This window comes from Lissotriton vulgaris, chromosome 7, assembly GCF_964263255.1.
Source record: "Lissotriton vulgaris chromosome 7, aLisVul1.2, whole genome shotgun sequence".
NCBI lineage: Eukaryota > Metazoa > Chordata > Amphibia > Caudata > Salamandridae > Lissotriton > Lissotriton vulgaris.
In genome coordinates, this window is record NC_141695.1 from 10,622,993 (window position 1) to 10,642,569 (window position 19,577).

General features: G+C 50.8%; 1 protein-coding gene across 2 annotated transcripts in view; it reads left to right on the top strand.

Moving 5' to 3' along the window:
• Window positions 1-13,846, top strand: part of LOC147700502 (uncharacterized) — an 80,756-nt gene extending 66,910 nt beyond the window's left edge. The window contains exon 8 of one of the 2 annotated variants that reach the window (XM_086929660.1): window positions 10,896-13,846. In XM_086929660.1, coding sequence (XP_086785786.1) covers window positions 10,896-11,491 — 596 coding nt within the window. In that variant the 3' untranslated portion in view covers window positions 11,492-13,846. The remainder of the gene's footprint in view (window positions 1-10,895) is intronic. The other variant, XM_086929659.1, reaches the window with a different exon arrangement.
• The last annotated feature ends 5,731 nt before the right edge of the window (window positions 13,847-19,577 follow it).

A 19,577-nucleotide genomic window follows, 5' to 3' on the forward strand; every position in this document is an offset into this window, starting at 1 on the left:
TGAACAACATAACAGATTGGACATTCTGGAAGGATGAGGGGGAGTGAGAAAGGTTGAAAATTAGCTGGAGGTCATCGGCGTAATTAAACACCGTGACCTCAAGCTGCTGCAACATAAAAATGAGGGGGTAGATGTATAAATTAAACAAAAAAGGCAATCCAATATCAAAGTCAGGCATTGCAAGGTGGATAGTCTAATGCAATGGTTCCCAAACTGTGTGCCGTGGCTCCCTGGGGAGCCGTCAAACCTAGCCAGGGCAGTTGCGCACCAAGCAGTTTAATGTTGAAGGGTCTGTTGGCTTCAGTTAAACTAATTCGACTTAAACACAAGATGCCGATGATTTGTAAGTGAGATGCCTGAAGCTGTAAACGTGGTGCTTAATTGATGGCATGTCAAGGGAGATGGCCTCCATATTTCACTGGATCACCACGTTCCAACACTCCCAAAGTAAGCAGAAAATGCCCGATTTGTTTTGTTAGAATCATTAATAGTTTAGTTTTTTCACCAATGCAAGTTATCAGGAAAGTACAGTTGTCCTCTCTATTAAACACACTAACTATTATTGTTAAGTATTGACATTTGTAATTGAACCATAGGTACTTCCAGCGCACATTTCTTTCAGTACACACACACACACATTTCCAGACAGGCCTGCTCTCTCCTCGAGCACAGGGAAATAAAACACCCCATACAGCATAATGCCAACATTTGGAAGCAAGAAAGAGGGACGTTTAAATAAAAATAAAAAATCAGAGGAATTTATTTGGCTTGCATTGATTTGGAGGCAATTTTAGAGAGGAGACAGCAAAAATAAAGCTGAATGTGGTTTAAAAATCGTGAGTCACTGTTAGACGGACCGGGAAGGTCGGCCGAGGTTACGGGGAGAGGTCTCCGGGGAGAGCCGCCTCCAACGACTGTACAGACAAGTAACTTCCCCCCCACAGACGGACACCACACAAGACTGAAGTTTAACGAGACTTTATATGCAATTCTTAGGTTACGATGGTATGATACAAGGAGGTCTGGACTCAGGGGTCCCCTCGATTCAAGTCTTTGGCTGAGGAAAGGGGTAGCGGGACAGTCTTAATTACCAATGAGTACGAAGTAGCTCTCAATCCTCGAGCTCGGCGTTGAGATGATCGGGCCGTGGAGGAGCCAAGCAGGTCCCGAGATGGATGAAGGAAAGGTGACGGTTACAACGGTCCGCGGCCACGCCAGCAGGTCCCGACGACGATGAAGACTGTAGGTTACGACGGCTGTGGCAGCGCCAACAGGCAGGATGATGGTGCACAGGACAGAGCTACGGCAGCGCCAGTAGTCCGTCCAGGATGAGTTCCTCTTTACGTCTCTCGACTCCAAGATACAACTGCCTTCCTGCTCTGGAGCTGCCCCAGTTATAGGGCTGGCGTGCTTTGATGTCCGGACCCTCGCACTCGGAGGTCGGGAGGACCGGGATGAGGGAGTCCAGACACCCAGCAGGGGGGTGGAGCCAGCGCCCGGGGAGGTGATGGGCGAGCGGCACTTGGCGGGGGAGAGCCATCGGCACCTCTTTCTCCCATTGACTTGCCAAGTAGCCCGCTCACCTCCTGGGTGGAGGGTGGTGCCGGAATGTCTGAGGCCGGGCTAGGCCCAGGGTTGAGGTCGATCGGGGGCCAGGCGGCCTCGTGATGAAGTGTCCAAGATGGCGGCCCAGGCTGGGCGCGTGGGCCGGCAGTGGATCGGGCCCACGAGGTAGATATGTTTGAAGGCAGGGGTCCCTGAGGGGACGGAGGACGTGCAATGGTGGTGTGTGGTACTTGCGTGACCGGGCTCGGGCCTGGTCGAGCCGGGGGAGAGCGGCCCTTCACGTGGCCTGTCCAACATGCGTCCCCCCCAGCTGAAGGCGGGGAGAGCTACCCATCCTCTTGGGGACTCTCCTCGTCGAGGCGGAAAAACCGGGACAGGCCATCCGCGTTGGCGTGATCTGGCCCGGGCCGGTGTTCGACTGTGAAGTCCATACCTTGCAGGGAGATGGACCAGCGTAACAACTTTGGGTTTTCCCCCCGCATATGCATCAGCCACTGCAGGGGTCGGTGGTCGGTCTGTACCCGAAAGTGGGTGCCAAAAAGGTAGGGCCGGAGCTTCTTGAGGGCCCATACCACCGCGAAGGCTTCCCTCTCTATGGTGCTCCAGCGTTGCTCCCGTGGTAGGAGTCTCCGGCTGATGTAGGCCACCGGTTGATCGAGGCCTTCGGTGTTCACTTGAGACAGGACCGCCCCAATGCCCTGGTCGGAGGCGTCCGTCTGGACGATGAACTCCCGGCTGTAGTCGGGGGCCTGGAGCACAGGGGCGGAACACAGGGCGGCCTTCAACTGTTCGAATGCCGTTTGACACTCTGAGGTCCAGTTCACTTTCTTGGGCTGATTCTTTGACGTGAGTTCTGTGAGAGGCCCCACTATGGTACCATAGTCTTTCACGAACCTTCGGTAATAGCCCGTGAGGCCCAGGAAGGCTCGTACCTCGGTTTGGGTGATAGGGGGCTGCCAGTTCTGGATGGCGGCAATTTTCAGCTGTAGAGGGGCCACTAGGCCGCTTCCCACCTGGTGTCCGAGGTAGGTCACAGACCCTTGTCCAATTTGACACTTGCTGGCCTTGATCGTGAGGCCAGCTCGCTGAAGGGCTTGCAGCACTGCTCGGAGGTGGTGAAGGTGCTCGGTCCAATGGTGGCTGTACACAGCGATGTCGTCGAGGTAGGCGGCGCTGAACCCTTCGAGCCCCGCCAGGACCTGATTGACGAGCCGTTGGAAAGTCGCTGGGGCATTCTTCATGCCGAAGGGCATGACCGTAAAATGGTAGTGGCCATCGGGGGTGGAGAAGGCAGAACGTTCTTGTGCTCGGGGGGTGAGGCCGATCTGCCAATAACCTGCTGTCAGGTCGAAGATGCTGAGGAAGCGGGCAGCTCCCATTCGGTCGACCAGTTCATCTGCCCGGGGGATGGGGTGTGCGTCTGTTTTGGTGACTTCATTCAGGCCCCGGTAGTCGACGCAGAACCGGAGTTCTGGTGTGGCTCCGGGGGCGGCTGCTTTGGGGACCAGTACGACCGGGCTGGCCCATGGACTGTCGGAGGGCTCGATGACCCCGAGCGTGAGCATTTTGGCCACTTCCGCCTGGATGCAGGCCCGTACCCGATCAGGTACGCGGTAGGCCCGGTGGCGGATAGGAGAGCTGTCGCCGGTGTCCACATCGTGCACACACCAGGAAGTGACACCTGGGGTGAGGGAGAACAGACTGGCGAATTGTGCCAGGAGGGCTTGGCACTCTTGGCGTTGTTCTCTGGTGAGGGTCTCCGAGAGTCGGACCCCATCCACGGAGCCGTCCTGCTCCTGGGTCCGCAGGAGGTCAGGGAGAGGCTCGGAGTCGTCTTCAACCCCATTGTCTGTGGCCATCAGTAGGCTGAGTTCTGTTCGTGCAAAGTGGGGTTTCAGTCTGTTGGTGTGGAGAACTCGGAGTGGGTTCCGGGAGGACTCCATATCGATCAGATAGGTGGCAGGGCCCTTGCGCTCGATTACCTTGAAGGGCCCCGTCCATTTGTCTTGGAGAGCGCATGGCTCCGTGGGGGACATTACCCATACCTGTTGTCCCGGTTCGAATTCAATGGATGAGGCGTTCTGGTCATACCATTTTTTCATGTCCTCTTGACTGGCCTCTAGGTTGGCTTTTGCTAGGTCTCTGAACCGCCGGGACTGGTTGCGGAGGGTGAGGAGGTACCGGAAGACATCTGGAGGGTTCTTGGCCGGAGGCATCTCCCAGCCTTCCTTGATCAGGCTGAGCGGCCCCCGCACTGGGTGCCCGTATAGCAGTTCAAATGGGCTGAAGCCTAGCGATTTCTGTGGGACCTCTCGGTAGGCGAAGAGGAGGCACGGTAGCAGCACATCCCACTGGCGGCGGAGGGGCTCTTCCAATCCCCCGATCATCCCTTTTAGCGTGCGGTTGAACCGCTCAACAAGTCCGTTCCCTTGGGGGAGATAGGGGGTCGTGAATCGGTAGGTGACCCCACACTGTTGCCAGAGGGATTTCATGTATTTAGAGATAAAGTTCGTGCCTCTGTCGCTGACGACTTCTCGGGGGAACCCTACACGGGAGAAGATCCCCATCAGGGCCCGGCCGACCACTGGGGCTGTCACGGTCCGGAGAGGAACAGCCTCAGGGTAGCGGGTGGCGTGGTCCACTAGCACGAGGATGAAGCGATGGCCTTGTTTTGTACGCGGGTCCAGGGGTCCCACAATGTCTATCCCGACCCTCTCAAATGGGGTCGTGACTACTGGAAAAGGTTGCAAGGGGGCCTTTAGTTTGCGGCCGCTCTTCCCACTGGCTTGGCACGTGGGGCAAGATCGGCAATGCTGGTGCACATCGTTTCTCATTTTGGGCCAGAAGAAGTGGGTCACTAGGCGACTGTAGGTCTTATCTTGTCCCAGGTGCCCTGCCAGGGGGACATCGTGGGCCAGGTTTAGCAGAAAGTCTCTAAAGCGGAGGGGCACTACTAGTACTCGGTTGGCCCCCAGCTCGGCGATTCTTTGCTCGCTGTACAACAGATCACTGTCCCAGTAGACCCAATGAGTTCCGGAGGTATCCCCTGCGCTTTGGGCGAGCGCTTGTTGGCGAAGTCCCTCTAGGGAGGGACAGGTCTTCTGTTCCTGGCGAAATTGTTCTTGGGTGGGCCCCCCCTCTTGGGCCCACTGGTCAAGGTTAGCGAGGTCGGAAGGTTGAGCAGGTTCGAGGGGGGTGTCATGGTCGGAGGTCTCGGCTGGGGCGACCGGAGGCGGTGGCGCCGGCCATTCTGGTTCTTCCGGGTGATGGTTGGCACGGGCGGCCATGGACCGGGTGGTGACGCACGCCCAGTCCGGGACGCCTAACATCCCCAAGTGTTCTTTTCGCTCCACGGCTGCCCACGGGGAGCTCTCTAGGTCATTTCCGAGGAGGCAGTCCACGGGGGCGTCGTCTCGGACCGTCACCTTCAACATGCCGGAGACCCCTCCCCACTCAAAGGGGACGCAGGCCATCCGACACAGACTTTCCGAGTTGTCGGCTGATCGCACAGGGCAGAGAATGTTCGGTAGATATTGTTCTGGGGTCACCAGGTGACAGCGGACGGCTGTCACACTGGCCCCGGTGTCCCGAAGGGCTTCGGCCCGTTGTCCATTGATGCTCACCCATTGGCTGTACTTCCGGGTGTTAGCGGGTAGGGGGACCCGCGGGACCATGTCTCTTCCCCCTAAGCACGCGAGAGTCATGGCGGCTGGCTCCCACTCCTGATACTCTTGCTCGCCTGTTTCTTGTTCCTCGGAGATCTGTTCTTCCCCTAGTGCCGCGGCGGCCACTTGGCGGGGTTTTGGACTCTGATACTGCGGGCAGCTTGGGTCGTTTGCATAGTGGCCGACTCGTTGGCATCGGTGGCACGTGACATTGGCTCTGTACCCCGGTCGTGCCGGGGTGCTGCCCCGGTTGGCCGGGGGGTGGTGCTGGTAGCGGGGGCGGCCGGAGTGTTGTCTCTTCCTCGTCCTTGGCCCCCTCCTCCTCCTCTGGGTCGGTAGTGACTATTGTTGTTCCTGCTCTGCTCGTAGGACCCATTCCGGCCCACTCGGGTGATCTCCCACCGGTCAGCTTCGGCTGCGAGCTGCCGGGGATCGGTTAACTTGCTGTCGAGGAGGTGTTGGCGTAGTTCAATGAAGCAATTGTTGGACAGATGCTCCCATACCATCAGATTGAACAGCTGCTCGTAGGTCGTGACGTTGTTTCCTTTGATCCAGCCTTCGAAAGCTCGGCTAAAGTACGTGACATAGTCCACCCAAGTTGTACCCGGGATGCGTGTGCAGTCTCGGAACCTCTGACGGTACATCTCGGGCGTGAGGCCATAGCGGGTGAGGAGGGCCGCTTTCATATGGTCGTAGGAGGTCATCTGGTGGTCTGGGAGCTGTAACAGGGTATCGCGGCCCTCATTGAGGAATCTGCCCCATAGGCCGGCTCCCCAATCGTTTCTATCGATCCGGTGTGCAGTCATAGCGATTTCATAGGCCTTAAACCATTGCTGGATGTCGTCTTCTCGGAAATATTCTCGGACCACATCCTTGGGGATGTGTACCTTTTTCTCCGTGGTCCCTGGGGTGTGTGGTCTCTCGGGCACCCCTAACTCTTTGTTCTGTTTGCGCAGGTTGATCTCGGCTAGGTTCCGTTCGTGCTCGTACGCCAGTTTCTTTTCCTCGAGCTCCCTTTGTCTCTGTTTCTCCTCTCTTTCTTCTCGGAGACGTAGGTGCTCTAAGTTGATTTTTTGTTCGGCCAATTTGAGTTCTACGTCCATCTTGAGTCGGGCCATTTCTAGCTCGTGTAGTCGGTTTTTTTCTCTTTCTTGGATTTCGTCTTGCGAGAGACCGGTTCTTTGCCCTTCAGGGGCCGTGCTGGTTTTGTTCGCGGTGCTTTGCTCAGGGGCTTCGGCATCCCTGGTCTCTGCCCAAGATTCTAGGGCATGCTTAAAATCGTCCTTGGTGCTTAGTCCGGTGGTAGCGATACCTAGTTCGATGCAGAACTGCTTTAGTTCACGATGACTGTATTCCTCTAGTTTTTCCCTTTGGAACTTCTCAGTTGATCCGCTTTCTTTAGTTGTCATTGTGGTTCGTTGTGGGGTGAGCTACTCTCTGTACGTTATGCGGTGATTCGGATCCCGTCGCTGGCCACCAATGTTAGACGGACCGGGAAGGTCGGCCGAGGTTACGGGGAGAGGTCTCCGGGGAGAGCCGCCTCCAACGACTGTACAGACAAGTAACTTCCCCCCCACAGACGGACACCACACAAGACTGAAGTTTAACGAGACTTTATATGCAATTCTTAGGTTACGATGGTATGATACAAGGAGGTCTGGACTCAGGGGTCCCCTCGATTCAAGTCTTTGGCTGAGGAAAGGGGTAGCGGGACAGTCTTAATTACCAATGAGTACGAAGTAGCTCTCAATCCTCGAGCTCGGCGTTGAGATGATCGGGCCGTGGAGGAGCCAAGCAGGTCCCGAGATGGATGAAGGAAAGGTGACGGTTACAACGGTCCGCGGCCACGCCAGCAGGTCCCGACGACGATGAAGACTGTAGGTTACGACGGCTGTGGCAGCGCCAACAGGCAGGATGATGGTGCACAGGACAGAGCTACGGCAGCGCCAGTAGTCCGTCCAGGATGAGTTCCTCTTTACGTCTCTCGACTCCAAGATACAACTGCCTTCCTGCTCTGGAGCTGCCCCAGTTATAGGGCTGGCGTGCTTTGATGTCCGGACCCTCGCACTCGGAGGTCGGGAGGTCCGGGATGAGGGAGTCCAGACACCCAGCAGGGGGGTGGAGCCAGCGCCCGGGGAGGTGATGGGCGAGCGGCACTTGGCGGGGGAGAGCCATCGGCACCTCTTTCTCCCATTGACTTGCCAAGTAGCCCGCTCACCTCCTGGGTGGAGGGTGGTGCCGGAATGTCTGAGGCCGGGCTAGGCCCAGGGTTGAGGTCGATCGGGGGCCAGGCGGCCTCGTGATGAAGTGTCCAAGATGGCGGCCCAGGCTGGGCGCGTGGGCCGGCAGTGGATCGGGCCCACGAGGTCGATATGTTTGAAGGCAGGGGTCCCTGAGGGGACGGAGGACGTGCAATGGTGGTGTGTGGTACTTGCGTGACCGGGCTCGGGCCTGGTCGAGCCGGGGGAGAGCGGCCCTTCACGTGGCCTGTCCAACAGTCACCCTGCTGAGACAGGTGTGTTGGCACTTATGACCCGGGTAAAAATGGAAGTGCATGCAAATATTCTTCAAGCGCAGAAACACTTTGAAAATGGGACCTACGTGCATGGGGGTGCTATCTTGCACTGTAAGTGGGATAAAAAAGTGTGAGTGTACTCTAAAAAAGGTATGGGCAAAGAAGTGCAACTAGGAATATTTTATTAGAGGTGCCACTTTAGTAATTCGAAAAAACCCTGCATATATGATTGTAATACCTTTCTCAGCTTCATCCCAATTATTTTCAGGGAGGAAAATAATAGCACTCCCGAGGCCGGGCTTATACCCACCCCCCCACCCCCCGATCCAAAAAAAGTAACAGTGGAGAGCAACGGGCAGTAGCCAATGGGTCAAGGGAGCCGCGGGTCAAAAGGGTTTGGGAACCTCTGGTCTAATGCATTCAGATATGCTATGCAAAAGCAAAAATAACTTTAACAATTTCCCCTAGAGCGCACTCCACAAGCAAGGTAGGGGCTTCTATGGCATTTCTAGGAAACATACCAATAGATGATATCTGCAAAGCTGCCACATGTCCTACACCGCACACATTCACAAAACACTATTGTGTAAATGTGTTAGCCAGACAGCAAGCCAGTGTGGGCCAGGCAGTTTTACGTACACTATTTCGAACCACTGCAACAGCTACAGGTTAGCCACCGCTTTGGGAGATAACTGCTGTATAGTCTATGCCAAAGCATGTGATCTACAGCTCACACGCCTCGAACGGAAAATGCTACTTACCACAGTATGCATCTGTTCTTGGCATATAAAGCTGTAGAGTCCATGCGCCTGCCCGTCTCCCCGGGTACCTATACCTGTTGCAGTTACATCTTACTTAGATACAACATACATGGACATCTCTTACTACTATTACTAACTCCATCATCACCCTCTGCTGCAAAGAACCTGACAGTGGAGTCGATGCCCATGCGCACTATCACAGATAGGAGGAGTCCCCTACCTCGTGACTGGAAAATACTTTTTCGAGCAAAAAGAAAATGCAACCATCCGGACCCAACACTAGATGGCAGGCTATGCACAGCATGTGAATCTACAGCTCTACATGCCAAGAACAGGTGCATACTGGTTAAGTAGCATTTTCCTTCGATCCGACAGATATGGGATGGCGATCCGGAGTCACCATTAACAGATACAGAATGGAGCTCCGCTCAGGAACATGTGAAGCTGATTTCGAGCAACACCCAATTTAAATTGACGCATTTTAATTACCTACACCTCACATATCTGACCCTTCTGCGAATGCATGGGATTTACCAATAGAACATATCCAAAATGCAAAGTGGAAAGGGCTGATTTCCATAACAATATGACATTGAGCTGCGCACACCTGCAAACATTCTCGCGGTCAGTGGTGTCCAAATCAGTAGACATTGTTACATTCCTAGAGAGTTCAAAGTGCGACTTTGCTTATTCGATACCCAGGCCCCAGTAGCTGAAGATCAAATATAAAATTGCTTTCCTGTGGTTGGTGCCGGCACAACGCTGTGTTGCTATTCAATGGATGAGGTTTTGAGGTTTGATTTGGGATCCTGGGAGAGAAATTACTTGTGAGTAAAGCCAAGGCTGTGTATTCCCTTAATCATGGGTGTATGTCTTTCATGTATCCTCGTAGGGTACCAAGTGGAGAGGGTGGGCCCATAAACCCTGTTATTTCAGTGCATGTCTGTAGTACCTCGGCCCAGAAGCTGGCAACTGTCGGGAGAGCCAGGCCAGGTGAAGGAACCCAGCCCACTGGGACTTGCATCTCCTGCAGCATGCGTTGTCTCTGAAGTCTAGTCTATTCAGTGACTTAGGGGTGTAATATATCCTATGTAAAGAAATGACATGAATCAGTCGGAGTTTGCAGTTGGGGGAGAGTGCCACTAAGGTTATGAATGTCTGCGGGAGTTACGGGACAAGAGTTAGTAGCCTTACACGTTTCACAAAAATACAAATGCAGAAATATACCTAATGTCGACATTTTGTGATTTGCAACCGATGAGAGAATCCTATGATAATGGGTGTTAACATATTTTATGATGTATATGATTTTATTGAATGATGAAGTTTATTCATGATGTTTTTTTATATGGAGTTTCATGTATTGGCTTTATGATAAGAATTACAGTAATAACATATTGTACCAGAAAAGATTTTATAATAAATGAGACGTCTTTACATATAACTGTGTTCACCGTTGAGATAGGGGAGTGACTGCGTGTAAGGATATATCAAGATCTTATAATACCTAACAACATTAATTTGTATTGTTAATAGCTAGAGTGATTGACACAAAAAAAGGTACTCCTTCTTCTTTGTGTGAATGTGGATTCAAGCCTTCTGTCCACCACTTTGTTCGGTACTTTTACATTAAATGGCTAGAGTTTAATTGGCATTCCGGTTATGGTGGGTCTTTCCCATGTTTCTTAGCCTGCATGGCCTTCTTTGGTACCTATGAGTCTTGTCTCATCCTGAACAAACAACCAGGGCGAATGTGGCCCAACTATTATCCCAACCATTGGGTTTGCTTCTTTATAGATTGGAATCCAGCACCAGTTGCCCTCACCTTACTTCGAGATCATGAAAAGGAAAACAAGGAAAACATAAAACTCCCCCGGAGAGAGTCTGCCTGATAGTCTAATGCTCTTCTATTGCGTAAACCATCAAGGCTCATTTCAGATTGTTGTCAGGTGAATGTAAATATCATGCTTGCCACCCACACTGTATTGCACAAGTGAGGTGCACTGTTTCCAGGAAAGAGTGGTTAAAACCCCAACCCTGCTCCAGCTGTCTGGTGTGAGGGCCCTTTAAACTCATGATCCCTCTGAGCTCCACACAGCTACTCCTGCACCACCATACACATATAAAAGCCTAGGCCTCCCTTTTCTTCTTCAATTTGTTTCAATGAAGTGAATCGAGAGAAAAAGTCAGACTGGCTATTTTGATGGTATTTTTAACTCACATCTTGTCTGCAAAGCCTTTATAGAAGATCAAAGTGTGTGGAGATCAGATTCTTTCTGCAGTGGCACAGTTTGTATAAATAGTGCATATGTGTAACTAAATATTCTCTCTGCGGATAAAATCTTATAAGTTGAAATCCAATCACTAAATCTTATTTCAATCCTACAGGTGATCTGAGCATGCACCAAACAATAGAGGCTGCAGAGTCCAAACAAAGTGCCACAGGGGCAGCAACCAATGAAAGTTCCATGTGGGAGAAGAACTCCAAGGCGTTCCAACACTTTTACCATGGACCAAACCCTAGAAGCCGACAGCAGTCAGAAACGTTACTGGAAACAAGGAGAGGCAAAGCCTCTCAGAGGGAAAGTGCTTTCAGTATCTCAGAACATAGGCCTTTCCACCCAGGAGGTCCCAGATCTAATGAAGAACTAGAGAGCTGTTTGAGAAATTCACTGCTTCGTAGCGACCTTCCACACGCACAGTATAATCACATGGCGTATAGGATTACTGATTTCGATAGAAGCTATCTTCAGAAGAGGGAGCTGGCTAGACACATGATGACATATTCTGGAGTTGGGCCCTATGAGTGCACAGAGTGTGAAAAGAGGTTCTTTAACAAGTCCAATCTAAAGAAGCATTATAGAACGCACACTGGTGAAAGACCACATAAATGCACTTTCTGTCACAAAAGATTTAGTCGGACAGATAATCTGAACCGACATATCAGAATTCATACTCGCCGAAGCAAGAGACAGACCCTATGAACGTACTTCGAGCCTGTGGATAAGGGTTCTGAAAGAACAAAGACTGCCTTTGGAATGGTATCCCCTTGCAGGAATAAAAGCATCAAACTGAAATAAATCCAATAAATCACAAGTGGTATTAGTGTATCGGTTAACGGAGATACGCACGTTACAGGTCTCTGCAGATAAAATGACAATGAGAGTTAAAGCACAGAAGCTGGGCGGTGTTACCCGTCAGGCCACATAACCAAAGATACCACTGAGCTCACCATGACCTCACTTGATGAAATCCCATTCAATAGAAAGCGCTTACTACTGCTTAGTTGGATCTATTATAGTCTGCGCCGTTAGGAAATTGATACATATAGAAATGAAACCTGGTGTAGCCCAGCCACAAATGACACATGCCTTGGTAAGTAGCAGAGGCCAAGAGAAGGAAAGTACAATGGAGAGGTGCTCATTCCCACGGTGTCCCAGCACCACCGCTGCTGCATCAACCTATCTTGATAGGATGTAAATGCAGTATCTATTTCCTTTCAGTTGATCAACAAATAAGAAGAATTGTGTGTATCCTCAGAGCAGAGATCTTCAAACTGTGGTGTGGCTCTCGTGGGGAATGAGAGGAGGGCGTGACGTGGCAGAGCAGGGCGCCAGGCTCTGGCCAAGAGGACCATTTAAAATACCCCTGCGTACCCACGTGGCGGTGAGCCACTCTGGATTGGGCCACCATTTCCATCTTTTGCCGTTCATGTCCTAGGAAGCTGTGGTGTCCAAAGGGGGTTCAACACAGCCCTCAGCATCTCCCTCATTTCTAATAAAGGGTCTGACTGCAGACACTTTTAGGGTGACCGCGCTGCCAGTAGCATGTTGGCAATGATGTATATGAGGTCACCTTTAAAAGAGATAAATTCACTGCATTATTCCAATTGGTAAATATTGTAAGAGCTGACGAGGGGCCTCATTTCTTGTGAAACACCTTCAGCCACCCGCGTTACGTTAGCCAGTAGGACCCTGTGTTTCGGGACTTGTATTTTCCAATTTAACATTTGAAAGAATCCGCTTGCTAAAAAGCCAGGACTGGGTGGAGGTGTCACACATGACATGAGCTGGCCAGTTTTCAGCTAGGTATGGTAAAATGTTAAAATAAAGCAAGAATGAACATAATCCTTTGTCAATTTATATTATGTAGTCTAAACTACCTTAAACAAGATCCTTTTGCTTGTGACATTTTCAGTTTCTCATATCGTATTTTCTGTTAGAAAAAAAATAAGATAAAATGTCGTTTTATTTTCCTTAAGAATGGCCCTGTACTGTGTGCTCCCACTTGAAATGTTTGATTGGGTTGCTAATATTTTATTCTACTTTTATTTATTGTGTTGAATTGAAAAGCACTACTGCACATTTGTTTTTTGAATATTTCTTAAAGGATGTGCCCTTAATCCCCACTAAAATGTTTTAGCTTGCTTGTAGCGTTTACATTTTTTATACATAATTGTAAGAATATATGTTTGTAATTTTGGAGTTCTACGACAAAATTCTTTTAGACATGGGGGAGCTCTAAATTAAAATGTTTGAACATCATTTATTTGACTTAATGTACCTAATTATGCAAACTTCTACTTTGGAAACCTCAATTGGATGTTTAATTTTAAAGGCATGGTTCTCAGATATTTCAAGTCATGTCTTAGGAGACATCTTGGAATCCGCACTGTGCTGTTTGTTGGTTTGGTCAGGTCTTTCTTATGCCATCCGTCTGTGCTTGTTATATACTGTCACGCTCTGGTTATCATCTACATATCTCTCTGAATTAGACCACTGTCTGTTTCTTTGACATCGTAGTCTTTCAACTCAAGGTTCTAACACATGGGTTCTCTGGTTCTCTCGCCTTAATAATGTACTCAATCCAGGTTTTCGTGTTCATGGGTGTGTGGCATTTTATTATCTGGTGGTTCTTACGTCAGGTTTTAGGCTGTTCATACTGACAACCGACTCCCACTAGCACGGATCATCAGTTTACCAGACACTTGCCACCGAAGACCTACTGGTCCTGAACCTGAAGAAGCTGAATATGTTTTGTGCAAAATCTTTCAATATTCTTGGCTCCTCGCTTGAAACTCTGAAGCTGGAAAAAGACTTGGAATTCCAAGTCCTGAAATTGCATCTCTTGTAGTTTGTAGCATTTCAGAAAACCCCATGTGAAAATATTGATATTTACACGTATTATTAATTACAAGATCTACCCCGGCACTCCCAATGTTTGATGCTCTTTTAGTGATATATTTTATAAGCAAGTTTTCTGAACATGTTTTGTTACTTGTTCACAGGTAACACAGATACTAGAAGAAGTCATAAATATTCAATGATTTATTAATTTCATTGGCGTCATTTCATCAATTTCAATTTTGTTCAAAGACGTTTTATACAAGGACTAATTACTTCAAATGGTGTTGTTTCCAAGTTCTGGACAGTACATCTCTATTTCAGTGAAGTTACAACAGCCAATTCTTGTTAAAGAAAAAACAACAGCAGACACGTGTTTCGTCACAACCCTGCTTTTTTCAAGGCTACATGGATAATAATGACATACATATATGTAAGATTAACATATTCTAAAAATATGTGATTTGAGTACCCAAATGTGCATAAAGTGGAGAAGTTGGGAAAAAAGGTTTGCGGTGGTGAATATTCACAAAGTAGTGTCAAGTGCAAAAGAAAAAGATTGAAAAAGTTGGTAGTAGCCCGACTATCCGTAGAAAATGAAAGACAATATAACCGGCATGCAAATTTAGTGAGTCAAAAATCCAGCTAAAAATGACAAATACAAGTATGAAAGGAGGAAAGAGAAGGAAAGGCAGCTGCATGGAAAGCACAGTCCGTGCGAAGTCTTAATTGTTTATGAGGCAAATCTTTATCGCGTTCATAAAGGGGAGTCAAGTAATGTATAAAGTATGAATCACGTTGCTGAAGAGTGGCTGTCCGGAGAGCCTCTGGATGTCCTGTCGTATTGCTATAAATATTACGGAAATTGAAAGTAAGTATCCTGTGATAAGGAAAATATTTTTGTCCTGTGGGGAGCACAAACCATTAAATGCTTCTTTATAATAATAAGCACCTACATTTCAAAATCGGCAAAAAGATGTAAATTTTGCTTCAAAGTAGACATCAATGTTTTTGGCATCCCGGAACCATGAGATGGCCCTCTTGGGTTGGCCAAGAGTTATAGAGTGTGAAAGTTGAAGAGAGAATGGGATGAGGTAGTGGTCAGACCAATCTACATGGATAGGGGTAGTAGTAGAAAGCATGCCTGCTTTAGAAATAACAAGGTCCAGGATTGCGCCCTTAGAGTGGGTTGGTTCAGTGCAGTGTTGGATAAGATCATTTGCCGAGAGGAAGGTGGCCAGTGAGTTCGCAGAGGAGTCTTGCTGTGCGCCCCAGTGGAGATTGAAGTCACCCACGATGGTCTGATTGTCACTTTGAGAGTATTGGTCGCTGATGAAGTCTTTGAGATCTTCTATAAACGAAGAGCTACTACTACGAGGCGGGCGGTAAATGGTATGGAATCTGAGCGGTGAACGGTGTTGCAATTGAAGCTCAAGAGAAAGGCATTCAAAGGTGTGGGAGGAGCTGCTAGGAGACACCTTAAGTTGGAGGGCGTTTCTGAAGATGACTGCAACGCCTCCCCCCGTGTTTTCAGTTCTGTCATTCCTAAGTATGGAATAACCTGTGGGTACTAGGAGATCAAACATAGAGTGAGAGGTATCTTTGAACCAGGTCTCTGTGAGGAAGAGAATGTCAAGTTTGTGAAGGGTGGTGGTGTCGGAGATTTCAAGTTTGTGTTTTACTGCAGATCTGCAGTTGTGAAGCATACAGCGCAGTTCTGTCAAGACTGTTTTGGTGACGGGGCACTTGGGCTCTGAAGGGTGATCGGGATATTGTACATTTGCGGGGGTGCTCGGGAGGGTTTAGGTGGACGCTTTGTTCTGACAGAGGTGATGGTCGGAATAGTGTAGACAGTGGGGTTGCTAGGGTATGCCTGTTGAAGAAGGGTGGCGTTCAAGGGCTTGTGTGAGTTAACGAAGTTTGCAGACGAAAGGTTGAGCTTGGCTGTATTGGGTTGAGGGGGCGAGGTGTATCTCTGGGGAAGTTGGGAGGGAGTAGAGGTGCATGGAGGGGTGGGGATCTTGTAGCATAAAAGTGAAATGGCAGCTGTAAGCTGAGAGATGGAGGTGATCAGAGAACCTAGTCTATTTTCCAGTGAGAAAGAGGCAGAGCACGGAAGGTTGGGTGGCTCGATTGAAATAAGGGGGGGTGGAATTGGTGGTGGACGGCAGGGAGAAGTGGGGGGACAGGAGGTGTGTTGGGGGGTGGGGTTCACAGGTGGGGAAAGGTGGAGGTTGGGAGCGGGAGTAAGTGAATTGGGGGTTAAGGGAGAGTTGTCATTGTTGGTGTTGCGAGAGGTAGAGGAATTAAGGACAAATTTAGAGGGGGAAAGGTGCGGAACACGTCGGTAGGGAAGTAGGAGGGGGGAGGCCTGTGTGGCGTCATAGGAGTGTAGGAGGTTTGGGAGGAAAAGAGGTGCATTGGTTGCGGAGGTCCTGTCAGTTAGGAGAGGTAGCAGTGAGGGAACGGTCATCTGGCAGAGGGAGGGGGGTTGAGAGAAAGGGAGGTTGAGGAGGGGAAGTGGTTTTGCTGGGCCCGAGTGTGGGAGATGGAAGGTGTTCCTAGGAGTGGAAAGGGGGTAGTGCGGCAGTACTGGAGGAGTAGGAGGGAGGAGAGAGATGCAGTGGGAATGTGGCAAAAACGGGGTGAATGACGAGGGGATGAAGGGGTGGAGAGGAGGGATGGAAGGAGGGCTAAGGGGAGCATAGGGAAAGTTAATTGGGGGAGAGTGTTGGAGGAGAGGTGGGCTAAAGAGGGGGGTGATGGGAAGAAGTATGGGGGGAGGAGAATAGATTAGAGTATCGTGATAGTGCAGATGGGACGAGGAGCGTGTTAGCTAGTGGTAAGGCTGAAGTAATGGGGGAGGGGACATACTGTGGGGGAGGAGGATTAGGAGAAGAGGTAAGTTGGGGGGGGGAAGGGAAGAGGGCCGACCTGCGCTTCACGAGAGTGCAGCCAATTGGAGTGGGGAGGGGTCGGCGGAGGAGAAAGGGAGTAATGGGTGGAACTGGAAGGAGAGTCAAGGGGAAACCCGGTTGCAGAGACGGGGAGTAGGGAGGGGAAGAGGTGGTCAAAGATCGAGAGGCAGGAGTTTTTGCCTTGGATCATGACAGTACCATTGTTATAGAGTGAGATAGTGAGGTAGCCATTGAAGCACCCAGAGGGGGAAATTTTTAGTTGTTTCCCATAAGGGATAGAGGAGGAGGAGGTGACGTTAAGGGAATTGTAAAAGCTGTTGGACCAAGAGGGGGATGTCGCGCGTGAAGAAGATGAAATCGTTTTTGAGCCTCCCAAGACGACCATTGCAAAATTGATCCACAAAAAGGGATTTCGGGAAACGTTCAATAGTGTTATGCTTAAGTCGTTTTCAGAGCCGGTCCTAGGCCTTCTGAGGCCTTCTGAGGCCCCGGGCGAAAGGGAAGATGTGAGGCCCCTCTAAGTGCCTTACTGCCTGCGCGAGTGCGCTTTTCCCTACTCTGCGGGGCCGGCAGGGGGCCCCCTGAGCGCAAGGCCCTGGGCAGCTGCCCATACCGCCCATGGCTAGGACCGGCCCTGGTCGTTTTATTGTAGCTTTAGTCTGGTCGGAGGATAAATGATTTTGTAGCAATTGGCTCCAGACTTAACTCGAGAGGTGGCCATGTTGGGAAGCTGAGGCGAAGGAGGGTGGGGGAGAGAAGAGAGTGGTGTTGCTGGGAGAGCGGTAGTGAGGATAAAAAAGAGGGCAAAAAGGGGGCGCATAATCCAAACGTTTATGGTGGAAAAACTGGGTTAGTGTGCCGTCAGGCTGTAAAAAGGCCTAAACGATGCAGCTGGCACTACTTGCTGCGCAGCTGTAAAAAGGCCTAAACGGTGCAGCTGGCACTATTTGCTGCGCAGCTGTAAAAGGCCTAAACGGTGCAGCTGGCACTATTTGCTGCGCAGCTGTAAAAATTGTTCAAAATAAATACCACACAATTAAGCGGATGGCGATTTTGATGGAGGAATGCATTACTCGCAGACGCCCGCAGGGATGTCCGATTGCTTGAAGGAGGCACTGGCCGTGAAGAGGAAACATCTGGAAGATAGGCTGTGGACTCACTTAATACAGCTCGGTAATTAGGCGTGTAGGTCTCAAATTCCGCCATTTTCAGGTCAGGCGGCATGAGCTGGTCGTGAAACAGCCGTTTTGAGGCTGGGTAGTTCTGCTGCGCAGATGTGAAAGGCCAAAATGGTGTATCAGCAGAGGACTTGCTGTGCTGAAGAAAGTGAGTGTCTTCCCGCCCTCCGAAGGCGCTCAGCAGTTAACAGGCTCGATCACAGTTTAGTAGGGCAAAAGGTGATGCTGGAGCAGCAAAAGTGGGCTCAGGACATGAGGAGCATGAGAAACGCTGACGTAAATCTTGTTTTGATCCACCATTTTGGGGTCAGGCGCGGTGAACTGGGTGATGGGTAGGGAATCCTTTAACTTGAACTTATTTGGGAGGGTTTACACAGAGCAGCAGCCATGGCTTGGCATGGGGGCTCCAAATCAGACCAGAGAACCCCTTGAGCAGAACAGCAATTGCAGGGGGGCAGGCTCCGATTACCTCAGGTTCCAAACACGGCGCCATTATAGAGTCAGGCAGAAATCATGCTGGCTCCTTACTGAGCAGTCCTGGCCGCCGTGGGAGTCAACCCCTCAGTGACTGGCCCTCTGCTTTGCCCTGTCCACCGGGCTGTGGCTTTCCCTGCGTCCTGCTCCGCACCCCTGACCCTCTCAGAGCTTCTGCACCAGGTCCGCCTTTACCAATATGGCGGCCGCGTTCACTGCACCTCGCTAAGCAGTCCTGGCCGCCGTGGGAGTCAACCCCTAAGTCTCTGGCCTTCTGCTTTGCCCTGTCCTCTGGGCTGTGGCTGTTCCCTACGTCCTGCTCCGCACCCCTGACCCTCTCGGAACTTCGGCACCGGTCCGCCTTTACCAATATGGCGGCCGCATTCTCTCCGGTGCCCTGGGGTCCCTCCTTCGGTTATAGGGGTCTTGGACAGGATCTCCTACCTTGTTGCGGTAATGCAGGGCACGTCAGCGCTGGGGATCTGGCGGTCGGTGCGGTCCGGTGCCCAGAGAGTCTCAGCCTTCCGCGGACTCTGCCCCTCCCCCTCTCGGATCTCGGAGGCAGGCTTCTCCGGAGAGGGGCTCCTATAGTCGGTCAGACGAGTCTGTCCGTGTCACCGCAACCATGGGGATGCCCGGAGCTCGTTTTGCCGTACCGACCGTACCTATTGCAGCCTTTGGCCGGTGCTACGGAAGGCCGACGGCAGGAGCGCGGCGATTCCGCTTCTTGCTACGCCGCCATCTTGTTGGTCTTTGTAGTTTATTTTTATGAAACTATGTTTATTGGCTGCTGTGAAATTTACAGTAAAGAAAGAGAAGCATAATCTGAAGCCTCGGGTCCTGTAATAGAATCACATTCACATTCATTGATAGTTGTCCTGGAAGCGATTCTTGTGCTGCGCATGCATCTTGATAAGTGTCTCTTCTTCGCACCTGCGCATTGAGCTTCACTTAGTTAAGTCTGTTCCTGGCCCAGACGGTCTTTGCATTTGTCCGGGAAGTGTTCCTTCTTCGGCGCAGGCGATTTGAATAAACGTCTGCCCACTGAGCCTTACGAAGTCCGGTCTACTCCTTGCTGAGGATCACATTCAGGGACACATGTCCCGGAAGTGTTTCTTGTCTGGAAATGTGGCTCCTCTCCGCGGCTGCGCACTGAGCGTTACTCACTTCTGCTCCTTGGTCAGGGACAGTCATTGACCTACGTCCAAGAAGAAATCTCTTTTGCGCGTGCGCTTTGGTTAAGTATCTGCTCAATGCGCCTGCGCACTGACCTTCAGATCTGTCATTGACACGGGCCCCGGACGTCTTCCTTCTTCCGCGCATGCGTTCAGGATAAGTATCAGCTCCCTGCGCCTGCGCCTCTCCCAGCCCAGGCTG